Genomic DNA, 22,612 nt, shown 5'->3' on the forward strand with positions numbered 1-22,612 from the left:
CCCATCCGAGGAAGAAGCTTGGAATCGACCGTAAACCTCATATGTAATACACGTACGTTTTTAAATGTCCAATCTTTGCAGAAATACATATTACGTTTACATCAACTAACAACGAGTGATTCCTTTGTGTGGAAACTATTGTTTACTGTACGACTGTGCACGCTTGTTTTCGGCGGAAGACCACTCGGTCCCAACAGTTTCATATGTGACATATTTACAATTGCAGCAAAAAAAATGTTGATTATGTATTTCTATGATTTAGACCATTTCGCTCCTCATGTAGATTATTCTACAAACGAGTGATGCGTAATCATTACCGCATGAAGTGGCTTCATGAAATTGAGACTTCAAATATGAGTCTGTACATAGTGAATATGGTCCTCATCCCCTATGACTCTTGGAAAGTAGTACCCATAATACGCATGGAAACTTGGGGAGTCAATAAAACTCTCTTATCGACACGAAAATGAGACTGTCATATGTAGGTGATGTAGTAAATCTACAAACAACATTTCTATGCATAAATTCTCATACGATGTAATCGTCTCTTCGATAATCACGACAAACTGTTGGGATTTCTTGTAAACTATCCTGATGTCCATGTATATGTTCGTTTTGATGGCCCTAATCCCCTATGTATGGTGGTTGATTACGGCCATCTCGTGTTGTTGTGTTGTCGCCTTGTCGTGTTGTCGCCTTGTCGAGTTGTCGCGGTCTCAAACTGCGACAACCCCAGATTTAACAGTTAAAATGTCGACTAGTCGCGTTTTCGAACCGCGACAATTCGACAACACGACAAGACGACAAGTCGACAACACGACAAGTCGACATTTCAAACACGCTAATTAGCGCGTACAGAATCTCGTGTTGTCGCGGTAAAATGTCGACTTGTCGTGTTGTCGAGTTGTCGACTTGTCGTGTTGTCGCCTTGTCGTGTTGTCGACTTGTCGTGTTGTCGAGTTGTCGACTTGTCGCCTTCCTGTACACATGCGCAAACAATGGATAACACTCGCCATATTGGATTGCTAATGGAAATAATTGTGTGCATGTGTTTGTACCTAGATGAAGAAATTTGATAGCAATTTCTTTACCGAGAGTTGTCAAAGTATTTTTCTCTGAACTATGAATTTCAATAATTTGTTTATTATATGATAATCGTGTAATAATGGTCAGGTCACGCCGTCTGAGTAGTACGCAGTAATCGTTATCTGTTAATTTTAAGGTCACTTGAACCGCTAAGGCCTAATTATGGAAACGTATTTGGGCCTTCTTTTGTCGTGATAAATCATAGTCTAAACGACTTTAAAAACGCGACATGACGTGTTCCTTGAGGATTTAGCGACATGTTTTATACGACTTAATCACTAAAACCCACATTTTGGCGATGGTAACAAACACGACATTTAATAGATACACGACGGGTGACTTACTATTACGTCGACATGTACCGATAAAGATATGAAGGCGACTTACCAAAGTCGTCCATTTCACAAGTTATAACATCATGTCGACATGAACAAATCGACTTGCCTTGGAAAAACATGAAGTCGATATCCTGAATATCACCTGATTATACAAGCAATCATCAATAGCCGAAGAATGACAAAGGTGAAAGAAAGATGGGCTTCCAAAGGGTATGTTAAACTTAACCTGTGAATACAGTGTAATAATGTGAATACCATTCAAATTAATGTGGAACCGTATGCAAATTTACTACAATCAATATTTACTATTTGTCAGGAATATTATTGCTGTTATATATGCGGTATTCTCCATATAAGTATGCCAATTCAGTTCAAAATGTTATTTTCTGATTACATTCATTGTAATTCTGTTTTTAAATACATTTTGAAATGTGCTATATATTTGACGGAGAAACAACGTTAAACTAATTAATACAATTATCATTTATCATCACAGGATCAACACAATTTGAAATATTTTGCCCTCTAAATAATCTAGATCTATAACATAATAACCTGAAGGCATGTTTGGCGTTTCATGCTTGTACTGTGAGGTTTTAGCTGTTTATGAAAGTGTTAAACACAATATGTTTGTTTTCCAGTTCCTGATATTGCTGAATTACTTTGTATTATCGGAGACTGTTTTTCCATACCCAGGAGATAATGATAATGATTGATGATCTTCTCAGGTACTACTTTGGACTTTTGTATAATTCACGTGAGATCTGCGGTTTTCTTGTGCTTGATCATGGAGTTGTCATCAGCATGTCAACAGTAAAACGAAAGTTGAGACTTGGATTAAGGAGACATGCATGTGAGAGGCTATTGCAAGAGATAATACAAACAAATATTTACATTGCCACTGCACAGTATCTATATGTTGCTACTACGCCAAAAATGTGTTATTTTCCGACATTAACATTGTCAGTTAGGCTCTGGCGTACTGATACCATAATCAAAGTTCAAGAGGTCACGAAAAGACAGTGTTTAAGTCTGTGTGAGAATTCACTGAAAGATTATTGAAATATTTTAAAAATTGGTCAGTATGAAAATATATTCTAATTAAAAAATTTCAAATGGATAGAAGTGTTGTATTTATCCATTTATATCCGCTTTATTTCATAACTGCTATTGTTGAGTCGGTTGTCCATGACAACACACCGGAAGAACACTATTTTCCGCCAATTCAAAGGCTGTCCTATCAAATGGTATTTTGCTATATGCAGACGTATAAGTTTTATTTTCATACTTTATTTTTACTTAATTTCTTTTTAAATTGGGAATGACTACTTAAAATGTAAATATAAGCATTGGCTGTCATATTTTTGACATGCATTTGTGTGTAACATACATTGGGTGTTCAAGCATATCTATCATGTTGCGCTAACGCGCACCATTGGCCATGCTAGAACACCCAATGTATGTTACACAAGAATGCGTGTCAAAAATATGACAATTTATGCTTAATTAATAATCTGCACCGAGAGACCTTCTGTAATTACTCCAAGTTGTTCTTGGGATGCGTTCGTTTCCGAATACCGTGAGGACATACTGAAGCATCACTGACGTAAAAGGAGTGCATCTGAGATCAAGACGTTGTTTACGACGGAAATTATACTATAGTAAAGGTCCTTAATTATTATCTCATACATATTGATAGATACGATAAGCTTAAACCGTTTGGTATAGCGATTAGTGGAGCTATAGATAGATTTTCACGAAAAATAGCATAAAAGTTGGGCTTTCTTACAACAATCCAAAGTTAATTAGAAATATGTACCTAAAGTTCATCGTCCAGTTGGGAAGGGTTCCGCGCGAGTAAGAGATGCTGGTACTGCGAATGTTTTAGAGGACTTACAGATCAGTTATAGAATGCATGATGCTGATAAGATGGTAGGCAATAGTCGAATCAACCTAAACGCCGCCATTTTGTTTTTTTCGTGAACATAAGCGGCCTTTCGGTTAAAAATCGGTGAAAACAAATGACAGCGATGCGCCTCGTTTCGCGGGATATTCAAGCAGCTTCTGTGTACATAATTCGAAGAGATCTCTACGTGTGTTTATGAAACGTTACTATAGAACAACATATTTGATGACTTGAGAGCATTTTAAATATTGTTTGTGTGAGTATCTTCAATCTTGCATATTTATTTCAGCTGACATTGCTAATCTTACACGGTTTGAGAAGGGGGCGTGTCCTATATAGTCGATACTGTACATAAGTTTGATCGTGTGACAGAAAGTTCAATGCTTAGAAACAAACCGATTTAAAAATGAGCATTTTAGAAATGATGCATTTGTTTACACTTGAATATATATACACAGCTGATTTGAAGAATGTCGATGATAATGAATATTGTTACAATGAATCTCCGAGTAACCAGCTGATAACCGTACGTGCATTGTTACACATATACATTACAAACTATGTCATATTCATATGACGTCGCGATCGTCAATTGGCAGGCATATGGATATCATGCATTATATACCTGACGGACGTTGTATGTACATTTCACATGTTTCATAATGAATCTACAAGTAATTGATTAATTATCATTATTCATCTGAATTTGATTTTTACAAGTACACCTTATTTTGTCATCATGGTGAGATTTATAAAGACTTATAAATCGTTGTATACACATAAACATTAAGTACATTTTGAATTTCAAATACGATTTATTTGTTCTTTTTCACATACATACGTACATGCATACAAGCACATGAGCGCCATACATGTATGTATACAATTTGTATATGTTTCTTATTTACATATTAACATAATTATACACATGTAGAACTGATCAAAGAAAACATTTCAGTTGTAAACTTCACTATCTGATAGATGTGAAGAATCAAACACATGTAATATAATTAAAAACATTTCAATTAATATGTGAATTTAATATTCCATTAAAGCTACACATACCGGTATCTAGACTGAAACAATGTTTAATTTTAAACATGAATTGTAAAACAAGTTTGATCATTTTTTTAGAGTTGCAAAAGTTGTTACTATTATAATTAGTTTTACCGTTCATACTATATATGTCATGAGTTTATTTTCCGAACAATTTCACTAAAATCAAAGTAAATATTACCGATACTTTTCATAATGTGGGTCGACTGAACTTCATTTTTTATGGTGATGAATTATGCTTACATGTACAATTAACAGATAATTATAACTACAAAGAATTCCTAATGAATATTTCAGATTTGTTGCTGTGGGTAATATGGAAAGCAAATGCAATGATTAGAGTTTTACAGTTCATTTTCATTTGTGTTTTGTTTGAGGCATGCATTATGTCTAACAGAGTTTGTGCTGTTTCATCGTGCAAAAACAATGGATACAAACTGCAAAAGTGGTTAAACACAAGTTGTGAGAAGCACCAATGCTTCAATAAAGAATGTGACTGTCCAAGACCTTTTAGATTAATTCCTTTTCCCACAGAAAAGAAAGATCCTGAGACTAGACTAAAATGGGCCAAACTTCTGCAAAGAAAAGGTTCTAGTGGTTGTAACTGGCTTCCTAAAGATGACTCCAGAGTTTGTTCTCTACACTTTGTTGACAATGAACCAACTCTTGAAAATCCCTATCCCACTCTCAATCTTGGTTACACCCCTACCAAGGAATTAAAAGCAAGACCACCACCAAGACGAAGATTAATAGATAGGAGTCCATCTAAGATACAGAAACTTGATACATGTATTAACTCAGAACATGCCTCATTGTGTAATAATGGGCAGGAGCAAAATCATATTTCCTTTGCAGATCACAATTACTTTGTTCAAGAGACTCCGAAGGAAGAATCTGAAACAACGACGGACTGTGACCAGTGTCTCTCCAAAAACCTGAAGATCAATGATATGAAAAATGAGATAGAACACTTAAAATTAGAAAATATTAAATTAAAGGCAATTCTGAAGCAAAAATCCCAAACATGTCTGACTCTCCAAACAGTAACAAAGTCCAACAAGAAAATGAAATTTTACACTGGATTTCCAACAGTAAAAGCTTTCATGGTTGTATATACTTACATTCTGGCTACATTTAAGGACATAACCTACTGGAAAGGTCCCAGTAGGGTCACAGCAAACCCGCTGAAGCCCAAACGAACTATGACAAGAAAGCTGAGTAAGAAGGAGGAGATAATCATGACAATGATGAAGATAAGATTAGGTCTTTTAAACCAGGATTTGGGGGACCGGTTTGGTGTTTCTGCCACATGCGTCTCTAACATTATTTCCACTTGGATTCGAATCCTTGGGAAAGTGATTGGCGATCTTGTTTTCAACCCTAAGAAAGAGGTTGTTAAAGCAAATTTACCACCGTCATTTAAGACAAAAAAGTATAGCAATGTTCGTCACATTATAGATTGCACAGAGGTTTTCATTGAGAAACCTAGTAATTTTCAGACACAATCTGTTACTTGGAGTGATTACAAGCATCATCATACTATAAAACTTCTTGTAAGCATCACCCCTGCAGGAATGATCAATTTCATTTCTAGTACATGGGGAGGAAGGGCAAGTGATAAGTTTGTGACTGAACAGTCAGGATTTCTTGACATTTTAGAGGCTTATGACACTGTTATGGCCGATAGAGGTTTCCCTATAAGAGAAGAGCTGGCATTGCGTCACTGTCACCTTTTAATTCCTCCTGGGAGAAGAGGTGTGGCACAGATGACCTCAACAGAGACTCGCTGTACAACAGAAATAGCCAATCACAGAATTTATGTTGAACAGGCAATAAGAAGGCTAAAATGTTTCAGAGTGTTGAAGTATGAACTACCCTTGACTATGCTTTGTCACATAGATGACATCATCAAAATCGCAGGGGGGATGTGCAATTTATACCCTCCTCTTCCAAGATATGCATCTCAATAGATATATATAAGGCATATTTGTCACTACAATAAATCCAGTATCTAATTTTCAAATTATGAAAACAATGTATATATTATATCAGTTTTCAATATTTGCATGTTTGCAGTCTTGAAATACCATATTCGACTGAATAAGCGCCCCTTCCATATATGCACCCCTCTCCTTTTTTAGGCTTCAATTTCACTTACTTCAAATTAATTGCAGACTGAAAATTTGAAAACTTTGTTGGTTTTCTTAAAGAATTCTTTTGCAAATTGATTTATGGTTTAAATGGTAGAACAATTTTATATAATTGATTTTTCTTTGTTTTCATACTTAATCCGACTTTCTGATTGGCCAATATTTTTTTTGCATACCTCTATGAGAAAAAAAATAAGCGCCACTTACAAAATCCACGGAACTACTTTCGTCGGACATCCCATGTCGGTAAACATTAAGAGTCAGCTGAGTTGCTTCAATATTTTTCGGCGCCATGGGCGCTTTTTGGGTCAAATACGGTACATAGATATGTATACAAAAAGTTAAGTAATGTTTTGTGCTCTGAATACATTATATACATGATATCATAAACATATTTACATATATAGCAGAAAATCTCAAAAATGATCGCTTCGTATTTTCTTTCAAGAAGTCATTGAAAAAGTTACGAATGCTGAGCTTCAAATAATGATTGACAATGATTTTGTGTTGATGATTTACCTGGTATGAACATTTTTTTTTGAAGAGTCAATTGCAAGTAACTGGTTCATATACCAATAATGTATAAAGAACTAATATTAGTTTGTAGAAACTTGATTTTTCTCTCTTTCAAATATGTTAATGTCCAACATACAACTGTCTATAAATAATCAATGATCATTTTCTACAAGATGAACAATACCAGCCATTTATCATCTGGTTTAGCTGATACTGCGTAACTTTAACACATGAGTAATGAAACCACCTGTTGCATGCATCACAACAAACACTACGTTCTTTCAAATTATGTACATTTTCCACCTCTTTCACAATTCTCTGACATGCTGGACAAAAACACACCCCTACTGGGTCTGGCATTTCAGTGCTAGTATCCATGGGCTCATGAACATCATCCAGGTTGTCTTTGGTTGGTTCATCCGTACACAATAGTCTGCCCACCATGTATCTTTTGAAGAACAATACTAAATTTGATAACATGGACTGAAAAAAGTCAGCATCAAAAAATATTCTTTGACAAAAATTTCCATTTGGAGTATGTACAAAAAATTCACACCATTTCTTTTCTGCTATACCCATCTGCCCTTGCACTTGACAAAAATATGCACTGCTCTTCTTTAATGTGATTATACCACTACTTGATATTTCCAAATATTTTGGAAGAGAGCAATTACAAAAATTTGTACAAATTTTACATTGCATGACTAAAGGACATTTCACTTCAACCAGACCTTCCCCACAACATGAACATGTTATTAGTAAATCTGGAGAGGCAGCAAGATATGGGTACTGTTTACACAATACAAGGCCACATTCACTATATGTTACATCTTTATGTACAATAGAGAAAGATTTTACAAATTCCTTCTTTGCTACAGGTTCTGTTTCTCTTCCATACTTAATGGATCTTACATATTGTAAAGATTGGTTTGTTACACCAAGAAGGGTATTACATAATGATGTAACATCTGCTGATGGATTTTTTTGCAAAGTTTTCATTTTTGTATTTACAGAATGGAAATTGGAAGCGGTTATCCTTCCCTTGCGTAAAGCCCTCCAATCTTCATTCATGCTTTGACCCTTCGTTAACTCCTCGACACTTTTCACATCGTCATGTGTAACCTCTGGAAATGAGGTGATGAATTCATCTACAAAGAAAGTTATAGCATAAAATTTTTTGTGTGCTAACAATTTGTTTAGTGCAAAACAAGTCATTTCTCATTAAAATATGTTATGTTACATTGTATGTATGTATACATGTATGAAAAAAATACATGTAGTGATTTTGTTTTTAAGATAAATTTTGTTGATAATTGTTTGATATTTTGAAATTCTGGAACAATATTTGCTCTATTCAATAACGGTACTTTGTTCATTTACCAGGTTGTAGCATTTGTGTGGCCTTGAATGTTTCCACAATGGTTATCATGTCCAATTTAGAGGAGTTACATGTCCTGGGCTCAAGTCTTTGTGCTGTATCATTCGTGACCACAGGAGTTTTGGGCATATCTAAACCTGAAGGGAAAAAATCAGAAAAAATGTATTGTCCACTTTCATCATTATGTCATGCAGATTTGCCAATTAGAAATTTACCAAATTTTCCGATATAACTTCTATGCAATTTATTCATCAAATTTATTAGAAAAAGTTCCAATAAGAGACTGTATTCTTTCAGGTTACCTCTTAATCAGAACTAATAAATAAGCAAGATTCTTTTGTTTGTTTATAAATTCTAAGTGAATTGAAGGGCACCAATCAACTGGTAATCAAAAGGTTTCCTTACTATAATCTAATTCCCCTAGGAAGAATGGAATGATTACATTATAAGCTATTTGAACATAAATTTGATTGATTTCCCACCTTTATAAATGCAGGCATTGGGGATTTCCTCTCTTAGTTGGTCTGTCAGAGGCTGTAGATGTGATGTTGTGCTTGACGGTACCGGATTGAAACTGGCCTTTGTAGTATTCATAATTGATGGTCTTTTCTTGACTGCAGTGTTCAAAATACCAAAATTATATGATTTGGTGTTTTTTTTTATTGAAATAACTACCAATTATCATACCTGGTATTACTTGAAAAATGAATTACCAGGTAATTTGTAGTGTTTGGTTTATTTAATTTGAATTTACAAATGATTTACATTATCCCAAAGAGAAATGATAGGTTAATCAATTGTAAAAGCAGAAAGTCATGAATTAATAGTGCATTATTCTGAATCTAAACCATATAAAATAGATGACAGTTATGTGTAAAGTACTATTGCAAAATCATTGTTAAAACATTTGGTAGTAAATTAATACATATACAATAAATTAAAATTCTATATAACATTCTGAATGTCAGTTGCTGATGAAGTATTTTACACCTTATCAGTTTATCAGGAAAAATAAATTACTGGAAAATAGAAGCTAAAAACTTATTTCTGGTATCTAATATTTACCATTACTAAAGCAATTACTGATTATAATTTTCAAATCAAATCGCAACACTATCTTTCAGTTCAAAATGTTCATGTTTTAATTCTATCATTGAATGTGCTTTCTTTTGAAATTATTAAAAACACCACCATTGCTTCAATTTATATGGCAATGGTACTTGAAAAATATATACCTGATTTTGTGTTATGCTTTGTTTTCGTTAACTCCATATCCTTGACCCGCAATGGCTGTACAATTTTTTTGTCAGTATCGGGAATAGTCCAACTGCAAGGGACAGATGTGCATGATGTAACCCCCATCTTGTTTGCAGCTTCTACGCGGAACAGGAGACCAGCTATATGGTTGCATGTCTGACCGAGTCTAAAAAAATATATTCATAATACATGATAGCTACTCACTCATGAGGATACTGGTAACATCAATAATCAACTCAAGACAATGCTGTTAATAATAGTGTTGCAGAACATTAACATACTCACAAGTTCTTAAAATTCGATAATATCAATGGAAAAATAAAGATTGAATTGGAAGCACATTTTAAATATATGATACATGTATAATAGCAAAACAACCATTTGTTGTCCTAATACTTTTGTATGATATATCTGTGATTAAATATCAAACTATAACTGTCTGGTATCAGAGGAGTGCAATGTCAAACAAATAATTAATATGCAATATACCTACCCTGCTGTACATGAACAGTAGGCACTTTTTATGTCGCCTGTGGACTGTTTAACGCACACCCATACACTGTGGTCAGCATTACTCAATCTCTGGGATGGGGTACACTGGGCTCTTAGAAGGCAGAGATCATGTGTCAATGGTTGGTAAAATACCTCTCTGAGCCAACTTGATGAAAAATACTGATATGCCTTTCCTACTTTATATTCGTTTAAATACTTCTCCGTTGTTGAAACATTGGATGATGACATGAAGAACTTAACAATGTCTGAACAAAATACAGGAGGCCACTGAGAAATCGCTGTTTTTTCATCTCTCCAACCATCAAAAGTCTGAAAGGGGTCCTTAATGGTAATATCATCTATTGTAAGTAATTTTGAATAGTCCGTCTGATTTTGTGTGTGTATCTCAGAAGCAGAGGGTAGTTTCTGTATCGATAATTTCTGAGCAGCAAAACAAAGAGCAACGAGCTCATCTTTAGTACCTTTGGTCGCCAAACCTCTTTGCGATAAAAAGTCTTTGAGTGCATCAAGTTTCCACATAGATACATCATTTAAAGAAAGACACTGATCACCAGGATCCATTGTAAGATTATATAAACTACATAATATGTAAAATAAATAAAGATGTGATACAAAATATTACGTATAGAACCTCAAGATCAGCGCTCACAGCAATCAAAATACGCGGGCCGCCATGTTTGTTTACCCGTCGCTACGGAAGTCACAACGGTGTCGTTTTTAACCGGAAGGCCGCTTATATCATTGCCAAGTACGAATAGGTTGATTGGTCTATTACCCAGTTCCATTACTTGCAGATCAAGTTGCAATCAACGAATAGAACTTTTATGAGTCACTTTGCGATTTACATTTACTGACTTATATAATTACTCGATAATTAATTTTCGAGACATGAGAGTTAGCGGTATGTTTGATAGAGCAAACCCTCTTCATATTGAATGCATGAGTTTTTGTTTTTTTGTCTTTCATTCAAGAACAATTGGATATATTTATCCTTAATTGGAAGGTACATCGAATTAGAACCCAGCGACACCTTAATATACATCATACCTCATGGAATCCCAGATGTACTATACAAAATATATCAACCTGAAATCTATGAAGCTTATGACCGCTTCCATCCTACTCCACTAAACCTGCCTTTATCATTAGGTTTTTTTGTGTGTCTAATACTTCTTAAAATGCGTATATTAGGCAGGTTTAGCGGACTACTTTCATCTACTCCCGTGTGCTTTGGAAACCATAGACGCAGTCATCAGGGGTTGTACAGATGATTTTTTTTATAAATTATTAAATTGACAGCTGTAATTAGAAGTGACAAATTAAAAACATGGCTTGCAATAGAGGATATTGATGAGCTTTTCTTTGCTTTGATAAATATGTTTAATTATTTATCTCACCAACATCATTAAAATGTCTATGAATAGATAATAATCGCATAATTAAAAAAAGATAATAAGTAAGTTTGTGGTTAAAGCTTAAGACATAGAGATATCTACTGCAATTTATTTATATTATTTTCGCGTACACGTAACTATGGGTAATGTAATGAGACAAGTTATTTGAACACTAGTATGACATCACGTGTAGAAATTACTATTGAAATGAATATTGTATGGATATACCAGAGTCGCCTCTTGGAAATACATTAAAATTTTACCGATACACGTAAAAAGACTTTATAAAATCGTTCATTCATAATGCTACCGTAAAATCAACGATAATAAATTTTAAAGTCACAATATGTTATTTTTATTAAATTTATGGTCAGTATAAATTATGGACAATGTTGATTAACAAATAGTTTACTCCTTAGTTTTACATTATCTACTGATTTCAATCAATTATTTAAGCATTGAATTGTCTTCCTATAGAATCTATGGTCTATATAGATTCCAGAGCTTTACAGACAGTCTTCATAATGCGCGCTAGCACTTGAATTGGAAGATGGTTTAACACTTTTATTTACATCATTAACTCATTGTGTCTCTACATGAACATTGCTTAAGATGGATCAGGAAACACGTTTATCAACGACGATTTAATCCACAAGATGGAACAGCTATTTTGCCGGTGATCAGTTGATTCAGAAGTTACCATTTCAACATTATTGACGTCATAAAGGTCTCGTTTTGGGTGTCCGTTATATCCATAGATTTCACTTTGCCTTGGTTAATTGATATAGTAAAAGTGGTAAGTAGATGTAAATATGTCATCCAGGGGTGCCAATCTACGTCACCATTAGGTTGTAGTCAACTACAAATGGCAGCCATACAGTCATTTTAAAATAGTCCCCAAGTAGTACGATTGTTGCGGACGTCGGAAAGTCGGTTTGTTTATGAAGGACACACCAGAGGTTTTTTTTTCTCAATTTATTCGATTTTTCTTTAAAATATTTCCGTAAGCATTAAACTATCTTCCTATGGCATCTATGGTTTATATAGACGGTGGTCGTAACCATGTCAACATTAGTGACATCGATTAAGTCTTATTTCTGCATTAATTACAATAGTGACTTATTTCAGAATTCATATAAATCAACAAAATCTCTCAGGCTTCATTCAGACTCACAGACTGCCATTCATTCGCCTCTGCCGTGAGTTGACCTAGGGTCACATAATATTAATGTATTTTTGTATGTACGACGACTGTTTAGTACCTTGCAAACCCACTTGTAGATTGCGTCACGGCTATTTTAGTACACTGCGATCGACTAGTAAATTATTTCACGGCTATTGCTTAGTGCATTGTGGCCAACTTATAAATTACGTCACGACTATTGTTTAGTACATTATGTCCCACTTGTAGATTACGTCACAGCTATTGTGAAGTACATTGCGGCCTACTTGTAGAAAACGTCACGACTATTGTTAAGTACATTGCGGCCCACTTGTAGAAAACGTCACGGCTATTGTTTAGTACATTGCGCCCCATTTGTAGATTACGTTACGGCTATTGTTTTGAAATGGCGGACGTTGAATGCAAAATTTATTGTTCACTTAGAAGTTAAACTCTCATGTCCACAAAATAATCTATATTGTTTGGTTTAATGTTGAATTTTAAAATAATATTCTGCAATAAATAGCATTCGCTTATAGAAAATTATAGAATTTATTATTAGCCGGAAAAGCGTAGGAAGATATAGTTGTTGTTACTTCAAGGAAATCCGAGGTCCTTTAAAAATCGAGTTTGCTCGACATATTCTTTAAGGGTAGACAAGACGTAGAGGCGCTCAGATATTCTTTAGACTGACTTTACTCTTTTGGTCAATACAAATGTAATAACAATTGCTAAAATGTATCTTTACATGGCGTACATTGAGGAAACCAAGATGTACATGTATCTTGAGCGTCACTTGAGTAAAACAGTACTATCGAACTTATAACAAACATGTACATGCAACCTGCTGTGCTGCTGAATAAAACAAGTTTTTACATTATATTTGATGCAATGAAGAAAAAAGGGAATGTTGACAAATGTTTCCAAGAAACAGCAAAAGTGCCTTTGACCTTGATCTGGTAACCATGAAACTCCAAACTTGTCAAAGATATTTTGATAGTTCATGTATATTCACAGGTTTTGTTACGATCTATGAAAAAAACTAAACTGTGAAATGCTGACAATGTGTGTGTTTTTTTTTTTTTTTATTTCTAAGAATAGTCACGATGACTCTGACTCAAACCTAATAGCCCTAAAATTCTAACTTGTTATAACGGTGACCTTAACTGAATACTTCTGTCGTTCATGCTATATATATTCTATATATAGCCAATAAACATAGCTCAAGTCATATATAAATACACGAAAGAACGGCGGACATATAAGACAATTAAACAATAGAATATATCGGATTATCAAAAGTTGAACTTTAAACCAGTGAAAATCCATAAAGAAATTTTACCAATTGCTTTTCTATTAAAATAATTCAATGTCCTCTGGCTATAGCCGTCTAATTCCTTGGGATAGCAATGGCTTGCGGAACGTCCAATTAAATAAAGTGTAATATGAGCAAGAGTTGTGTGCAGCCAGACGGAATCGAAGCTGCGACCCTGGTAATTACTATTACTGGCTCTACCGAATGATCTAAAGGGAAATTCCCCGTAGCGTATAATATTGTTGCAAAGTTTAAATTGAGTTTGTACAGTGATCGAAAATGTAAAATGTTTTCGACGGATAATACCGGACATAAGGTTATGTCCATAGGTCATCTTAGACTTTGACTTAGTGATCTTAAAAACATATTGCAAGAGCCCTGTCACTTTGCAAAAATTAGGCTAGAGTAAAAGCTGTCTTTTCATTTGATGTTTGACGTCATTCCAATGACGTCACTTCATAGATGAGGTCCCTTGTTTATCTATGAATACTAGAACGACCAGCCTACTATGCATTTTCGGCCGGGTACGAAATGGTCCCTATTGTCCTAGTCGAGCACTGCCTCGGATAATCATTTGCACAGTTTGCAGACAAAATTTATTAACCCGATGGAGTTAAAAATAGTTTCATCAATGCTTACAATTTTTTTTTCAGTCTACTTGATAATGTAAAATACGCTTAAACGTACGATTACATTGATTTTCTAATGGGTTATTTTTTAAATCCATACGCAACGTCGACGTTTCTATTGTGACGTCGTGATAACGTCGGGTGCTTGCGCCATTCTCAGAATTTTTCTTCATAGTATATGAAGAAAAAACAATCTGCCAATCAGAAAGTCGAATTTAGTATGAAAAGAAATAAAAAAATATTATTTTTGTCAAAAACAAACATAACGACTATTCTAACTTGTAATTTCAACTGTACCACTCACAACACACCAAATTCACAATTAATTTGTAGACTTGCTGTATAAATTTCCTTCGGAAAGACCTTCATATTTATATTTGAAAAAAATGTCTTGCTCTGAATTTGATATTTATTCAGTTATATTGCAGTGTATGTAAGCGATATAATCGCCGAGGGTGACAGTGATATCCTCGGGGTGACACTAGGCACTGTCACCCTCTAATGCAGGTAGTATTTATTTTATTATACCAAAAGTCTAGAAACAAAACTAGTTTTCAAGTCTTTGCAATCTATTAAAACATTTTAACTGATTTTAGCAAAAGTCGAACAGTCACCGTCGGCAGTAGAATACTGTAGCATATCAGTTTCTACTCAGTAGCGCTAACTTTCATTGCATTACAAAAAAGAATACTCACAATAAGCATATAGTGAAAATTCTTGTTGTCTTGTTTCCTGCGTTTGTTTAAATGTTAACGTTTTTGCAAATCTCAATAAATTTTGGCTTCGTCCCTTCGTCGGTTTACAACATTAGCAACGTCACGAAGACGCTTGAAATCGCATGTCTTCCGTTCACCTAATCACCGAATGGTTCATAAAAACCAACATATAGCGCTTTGACGGTAAGCGAAAAGACGTGAACGGAAAGCTCCGTCCTTAATATGATTTTTTTATTGATAAACAGACTAATATGGCAAAACTATTACTAAATAGCTCCAGATAAATTTTGAAGCGTCGCTTCAAAAAACAAAGATGGCGCCGAAAAAAGAAATGAGTGCGCATCTTTTTTGGGCGGTTAATATTTTACACTGTCAAAAATACACTATCACCCGTTGCTAGGGGGTTGCTACGAACGTGTCTATTGTTTCCTATTGTTCTAATGTTACCCGCCGTGTGATAGTGTAAAATACCAAATATCTCTCGACCAATCAGAATGCAGGATTCTCACTGGATGCACCTCGCACAACATACCCACAACACACCGCATACATGGGAGGCCGTCCTTACATGACTACAGCTGTTAATAGGACGTAAATTAATCAAACAAACAAAACTAAGATCAAATGTATGCAAACGCCTTGATATGCTTCAGTTTTAACATCTTAAATTCTAAATTGTTATCACCACAACATATATCAGACGAGGGCCTATTTTCATGCTGTGGCCCTTGTACTGAAAGAGGTATGAAAGGATTATGTTAGAGTCCTAGTTATCAAAGATGCTTCACCACTACCGAATGGTACATGCAATTTTTCTCTATCAAAAATCAAAAACAGCAGCAGACGAATTAGTACCTTTCTTTAGCTACAAAAATTACTTACTTTACACCATTACCGCCATTGAAAAGTTTGAGCTTGTAAGGAAGCCTGTTAAGGTCACATTGAAAAAAATAATATGTCGTAATAAAGACTTAGTATGTCGTTATAAAGACTTAGTATGTCGTAATAAAGACTTAGCTATGTCGTAATAACGACTTAGTTATGTCGAAATAACGACATAGAATCCCGTAATAACGACTAAGTTATGTCTTAATAACGATTTAGTATGTCGTAAAAACGACCTAGCTATGTCGTAATAATGACATAGTATCTCGTTATAACGACTTAGTATGTCGTAATTACGGCTTAACGACTTACCTATGTCGTAAAAACGACATAGTTATGTCTTAATAACGACTTAGTTATGTCGTAATAACGACTTAGTATGTCGTAATAACGTCGTTATTACGGCATACTAATTAGACTAATAAAGACTTAATTCTGCATTTATGTGTATAGGCAGATTGTCATTATCAAATAAAAATAAAGTCTTATTTATGTTATGTACATAAATGGTTTTAGCGTCTGTTGAGTAAGTAACTTATATTCAATAATTATCAGTAAATGTAGGTGACAAGGGGAGTAACTCTTATTTAAAAAATTGTCCGGATATTATGTGAGTAAGCGCATGCGCATTCAGTTGTTTATGGAACAAAGAAATTCACAACACGAAAATTTTCACAGCGACTTTTGAGAAATTCTACATCAAAAACCACCACCTCCCCTTCCACCTCTAGATCAGTTCATTTTTTGTTTACATGTATTTTTGATTCATGTATTTATGTATTTTTGATTCATTTTATGTTTTTAATTTTGTTATTAGTATTGGAGTAAGGCGTTAATTGATCCCCATCTTTGTATAAGGGATTTTTCTTTACTCCTCCAAGTCTTTATAATAAGTAAAGATTATTTTGTATTTATAACCATACAGTTTGGAACTATATTGGCGTTAATTGATCCCATCTTTGTATAAGGATTTTCTTTACTCCATTTATATTAACAAACAAGTCTTATAATAAGTAAAGATTATTGATTGTATTTCCGTCATTTATTATAATAATAAATGACATCATTCACTTCTAGAATATGGAGTTGTTGTTGTTCTTCCCATTATACAAACATAGCACATCCATGATCTTTACTGAAGCAGAGCTAAATGTAGGTTAACAATACCAATATTAAGATTATCTATGTTTTAAAAAAATATAGTTAATGCTGCTTCATAAAGGTTGCTTTCCAAGAAATAATGTGAAGTATTCTCGAAAGGGTGTACATTGCTACATGTACTAACAGGATTTTCAACAATATTAAAACGAAGCAAATCAGATATTTTTATGAACTTTATTAAATTAAAAATGCGATCGCCGTATATGTCACTATATTAGGAAGGTGGCGACTAACAAGAATAATTTGTAATAGCATTTTCAAAAGTTTGCAAAGAAGGTAATGTTTTTTCCTCTTTTTCTAAAGAATTCCACAGATGTAAGCTTAAGGTTGTTGGTAAAAAGGACGCGGTGCTAGTAGAGAGTCAAAAAGAAGGAATAGCATAATTACTTCGTAAATTGTACTGACTATGTCACCAACCTTATTTGGTAAAAGAGTTGTTACAAAACTATATATAGGAGTGTTTGTTTGTTTGTTTTCATTTTGTACACTAGACTTGATATTCTTCTTTTTCGCCATTTTTCCTTTCCGAAAGATTTCCTAGACCTGTTTCGAAAAATATTGAATCTTTACTTGCATATGAAGATAACCCTGTTATTACTCCAGCCGCTTCCTTCGCTGAGCACCAAGTCGATATTCGTGAAATCGACTTCTTTTTATTTGAATGACAAGTCGAAATAATTAAGACGACATGGTCTAAAATCTTTGACACAAACGACTTTCCTGAGTCGCCTATCGATTTGTATCTGTACAAGTCGACAAAGTAAATGTCGACATGACGTCAATCATAAGGGATATGTCGCACAATCTATATCGCGAAAGTGCCAAGTTGCTCGCCATGTCGTGTTTTTAAGGTCATTTAGACTATGTTTTATCACAACAAATGCAGGGCCAAATACGTTTCCATACCTAATAGTTCGATGGCCCGTTAATCCGAAAATTAGAAAATATTGCAATTTTATGATGGCATATTTCTGCCATCGATTTGCCGACTTACGACTTAATAATGTCGACATCGTTAAGGCATTAAGTCGAAATCATATCGGAATATGTCGACATAAACAGAAGAATATGTCGACTTACCACATGTACATGCCCACATAATGAATCCAAGATATTTATGTAGACAGTCGGTAACTCGGCGATTAATGTGTTTATGCTCGGGTGTGACACCGACTTGTCAGTTATTGATGTCGACATCTAAACTAAAAGATGTCGACATCTGGTCTTGAAAGTGGAAATCAAAGGCCACCCTTTCATAGAGCACTGTGTAGATCGACGTTGATTTTGTTAATTCAAGTTTTTATTCATTTGATTTCAAAAAAAAAATGTGATCCTTATGGTGGCATATTTCTGCCATCGAGTTAGTTTAGGTCGACTTAGGGTAACTCAACTTTGACCAGATAGTTATGTCGGCAAGTCGAGTTATAAGATGACTTTTTGATATAGTTACGTTGACCAGTCGAGTTATAACATGACTTGTTGAGATATATAAGTCCACATATTCATATTGGAAAGTCGAGTTACACTATCGCGACTGACTATCGTGGATCTCGTCGTAATAAGGTAAGTCAATTTTCCAGGATGTATGATGTAAGTCGACTTGCCGACATAAATATCTCAACAAGTCATGATATAACTCGACAGGTCGACATAATTATCTCGGCAAAGTTACGTTACATAACTCGACCTAAAATAACACAATGGCAGATCCTGCACATCCCGGCCATGAAACTGTAGCCTGCGTGTACGTAGCTGTTAGCCCGAGCTAAGGAAGTGTACAACGAATTATTAATATATATAACCGTGGGTTGAAAATTCGTTTCAAAGCTGTGTGTGTGTTTTGTTGATTTGCATTCGTACCAAGTCCATGTAGTACATACCGTACTATACTATATTAAAAGAATGAATGAAAATAAAAATAAAAAAAATAAAATAAAAAAAGATTTTTTTATGTTGTATTTTCTTGTGAATCCCGAAAAAAACCAGTTACGTAATTTAAAAGCCATAAAGGTCACAGTACAGGTACACAATACACGCTGGGAAACCAGATTTACTTGTTAGCTTGGCCTACATAAATATTTACATCCCTCGATCAGAGATTTAAATGTAAATCTCTGCCTCGATACACTTATATAAAGGCACAACGAATTTTTGTTACGGTCTTAATGGTCAGATTCAAACTTTGGGCTAAAAATCCTCCAGGGACGCGGTTTTAAACTCCCAACTCGCGATACATCTGCATCTATTTTTCGTAGTAAAAACATGCGTTCTTTGTAGTCAAACGTAGTAAAAAAAGTCACGTGCTTATACCTCATTCATGCCATTGGCCGGAATATACAATTGTATTATGGGTAACTAGTGATCACGTGATTTTGTGTTTACTTCCAAATATGGTGATAGTTTGCTTGCCATTTCTTCGGAGAAATTGATTTATTTGAAAATATTTAGACTCCAAAATGTTATTAATATTGCGTGTTTATCATTTGACTTGCACATATGCACTGTTTTTTTTATAAATAATGAACTGAAATGAGTTGTGAAACTGCCATTTTCACGTTTTGTAAATAAATGATATAATACGAATTGACCAATTCAATAGGTCTAACCGTCTAATCGAAAATCAGCGAAGATCGGCTACTCCCGGCTAAATTCGTAGAATTCTAAATTTATATTTATATATATTATTACCTGCTTTAGGGCTCAGAACATATACATATAACACAGAGAAAATAAGGCCAAAGTATGTATAAATACCCGGTCAGAGAAATCACTCTATTTGGAAGTAAACACACACTCATGTGATCACTAGTTACCCACTAATACAATTCCATATTTATTTCGGCCAATGGCATGAATGAGGTATAATCACGTGACTTGTTTTACTACGTTTTACTACAAAGAACGCGTGTTTTGTACAATTATGGGGAAAATCCTCCGCGGATCGTGGTTTCATTTCCACCATTTGAAATTGTTAGCAATACTATATACTATCATATCATAGTTTATTTTCCATATTATTTCCAAACAAATAGTTATAAGCTTCCGCATAGCCCACTTAGCTTTTTGAGAATCTAATACATACATGTATGTACACATATACTAAGAAACACGGGCTTATGTGCTTACATGGCAGGTCTCAAGGCCCTCTACCAATATTGTGAATTTCATGGCCCTGGGGTCTCGGAATTTTCCCCAGGGGATAGGGTCTTTACCATAGTTTATATAGGAGACATATCTATTTGTTTGTTTAAAAGCAAAACATTATTCATAACTGTGCATATTCTCAACTCTCATTCATTTGTAAAAAATTCAAATTTTAACAAACTTCTTCTCCACAACACGGTTTTTCTCATTTTACAGCAAGTACAAAAACAACAACAATCAAATTACAATCATGAATATTTTGTATTGATATTATTTTTTTTTGCAAATTTTCAGCAAAACAAACATGTTTCAAATTAAATTAATACACATATTTGATTAATATATTTGATCTGCATTCATTATTGAATGAAAAAAAAAGAATTAAAAAACTTTATAACATAGCAAAGGTACATGGTTTGTCATTTTAATCAAGGGAGATAAATCCGATTCGAAGGATTTTCCACAAAGTGGAAAAGTTAAAGCCGCATAATCCGTATCTTTCAGGGTCCGTAAATCAACAAAAGAAAAGTAGGGTACATATATTATAAAAAGTTATCAACTTTCCCCTAATTACACACCCAAAAAGTCCCGAGTTCAAAAGAAATTAATGATTAAAAATTCGATATCCAGAGTGTTTGAATAATTCACTTTCCACGCATTATTCAACCAAAATTTAGACTGGTAGATGTCCTGGTCAACATCAATTATAATTTCAACACAAATTTATTAGATGATGTTTCAAGTAATTGTCGAGTATATATACATGAACTTTGACATCTGCCATGGCACAACATGTAATCTTCAATTTATCAATGTTTCACAATCAAAGTCTACTCTAAGCCTTCTGTTTCAAATGGTGGAAATGAAACCACGATCCACGGGGGATTTTCCCAATAATGGCACAAAACACGCGTTCTTTGTAGTCAAACGCAGTAAAACAAGTCACGTGATTATACCTCATTCATGCCATTGGCCGAAATAAATATGGAATTGTATTAGTGGGTAGCTAGTGGTCACATGAGTGTGTGTTTACTTCCAAATAGAGTGATTTCTCTGACCTGGTATTTATACATAACTAGGCCTTTTGAAGAATATCTTATTTTCTCTGTGTTATATGTACATGTATATGTTCTGAAACATAAAGCAGGTAATAATATAAATAAATATAAATTTAGAATTCTACGAATTTAGCCGGGAGTAGCCGATCTTCGCTGATCCTAGATTAGACGGTTAGACCTATTGAATTGGTCAATTCGCATTATATCATTTATTTACAAAACGTGAAAATGACAGTTTTATAACTCATTTCAGATCATTATTTATAGTAAAATAATACATATGTGCAAGTCAAAATGATATGCATGCAATATTAATAACATTTTGGAGTCTAAATATTTTCAAATAAATCAATTTCTCCGAAGAAATGGCAAGCAAACTATCACCATATTTGGAAGTAAACACACAATCACGTGATCACTAGTTACCCATAATACAATTGTATATCCCGGCCAATGGCATGAATGAGGTATAAGCACGTGACATTTTTTACTACGTTTTTACTACAAAAAATAGATGCAGATATATCCCGAGTTTGGAGCTAAAACCGCGTCCCGCGGGAGGATTTTTAGCCCAAAGGTTGAATCTGGCCATTAAGACCGTAACAAAAATTCGTTGTGCCTTTATATAAGTGTATCGAGGCAGAGATTTACATTTAAATCTCTGATCGAGGGATGTAAATATTGGATAGGGCAAGCTAACAAGTAAAGCTGGTTTCCAAATGGGTATTGCGTATCTGTACTGTGACCTTTTTGGCTTTTAAATTACGTAACTGGTATTTTTCGTGATTCAAAAAAAAAAAATCTTGAAAAAATAATTGTAATGTAGTATAGTACGGTATGTACCACATGGACTTAATACGAATGCTAATCCACAAAGCACACACACAGCTTTTAAACTTTTTTGTTTGTTTGTTTGATTAATTAACGTCCTATTAACAGCTATGGTCA

General features: G+C 34.2%; 2 protein-coding genes and 1 pseudogene across 2 annotated transcripts; 2 read left to right on the plus strand and 1 right to left on the minus strand.

Moving 5' to 3' along the window:
- The first annotated feature begins 1,878 nt into the window (after positions 1 to 1,878).
- Positions 1,879 to 11,496, plus strand: LOC138322319 (uncharacterized; annotated as a pseudogene).
- LOC138321798 (uncharacterized) lies at positions 4,546 to 6,378 on the plus strand. The gene has a single exon (XM_069265765.1). It carries the CDS (start codon positions 4,671 to 4,673, stop codon positions 6,354 to 6,356), a length of 1,686 nt encoding a protein of 561 aa, XP_069121866.1. The 5' UTR covers positions 4,546 to 4,670; the 3' UTR covers positions 6,357 to 6,378.
- On the minus strand, positions 6,393 to 10,854 carry LOC138321797 (uncharacterized). Its single transcript, XM_069265763.1, has 5 exons — positions 10,181 to 10,854; positions 9,666 to 9,853; positions 8,913 to 9,044; positions 8,433 to 8,567; positions 6,393 to 8,200 (listed from the first exon to the last, which is right to left on the minus strand). Exons 1-5 carry the CDS (start codon positions 10,759 to 10,761, stop codon positions 7,212 to 7,214), a joined length of 2,025 nt encoding a protein of 674 aa, XP_069121864.1. The 5' UTR covers positions 10,762 to 10,854; the 3' UTR covers positions 6,393 to 7,211.
- Positions 11,497 to 22,612: the final 11,116 nt, after the last annotated feature.

The sequence above is a fragment of the Argopecten irradians genome, chromosome 4 (genome assembly GCF_041381155.1).
Source record: "Argopecten irradians isolate NY chromosome 4, Ai_NY, whole genome shotgun sequence".
Classification (NCBI taxonomy): domain Eukaryota; kingdom Metazoa; phylum Mollusca; class Bivalvia; order Pectinida; family Pectinidae; genus Argopecten; species Argopecten irradians.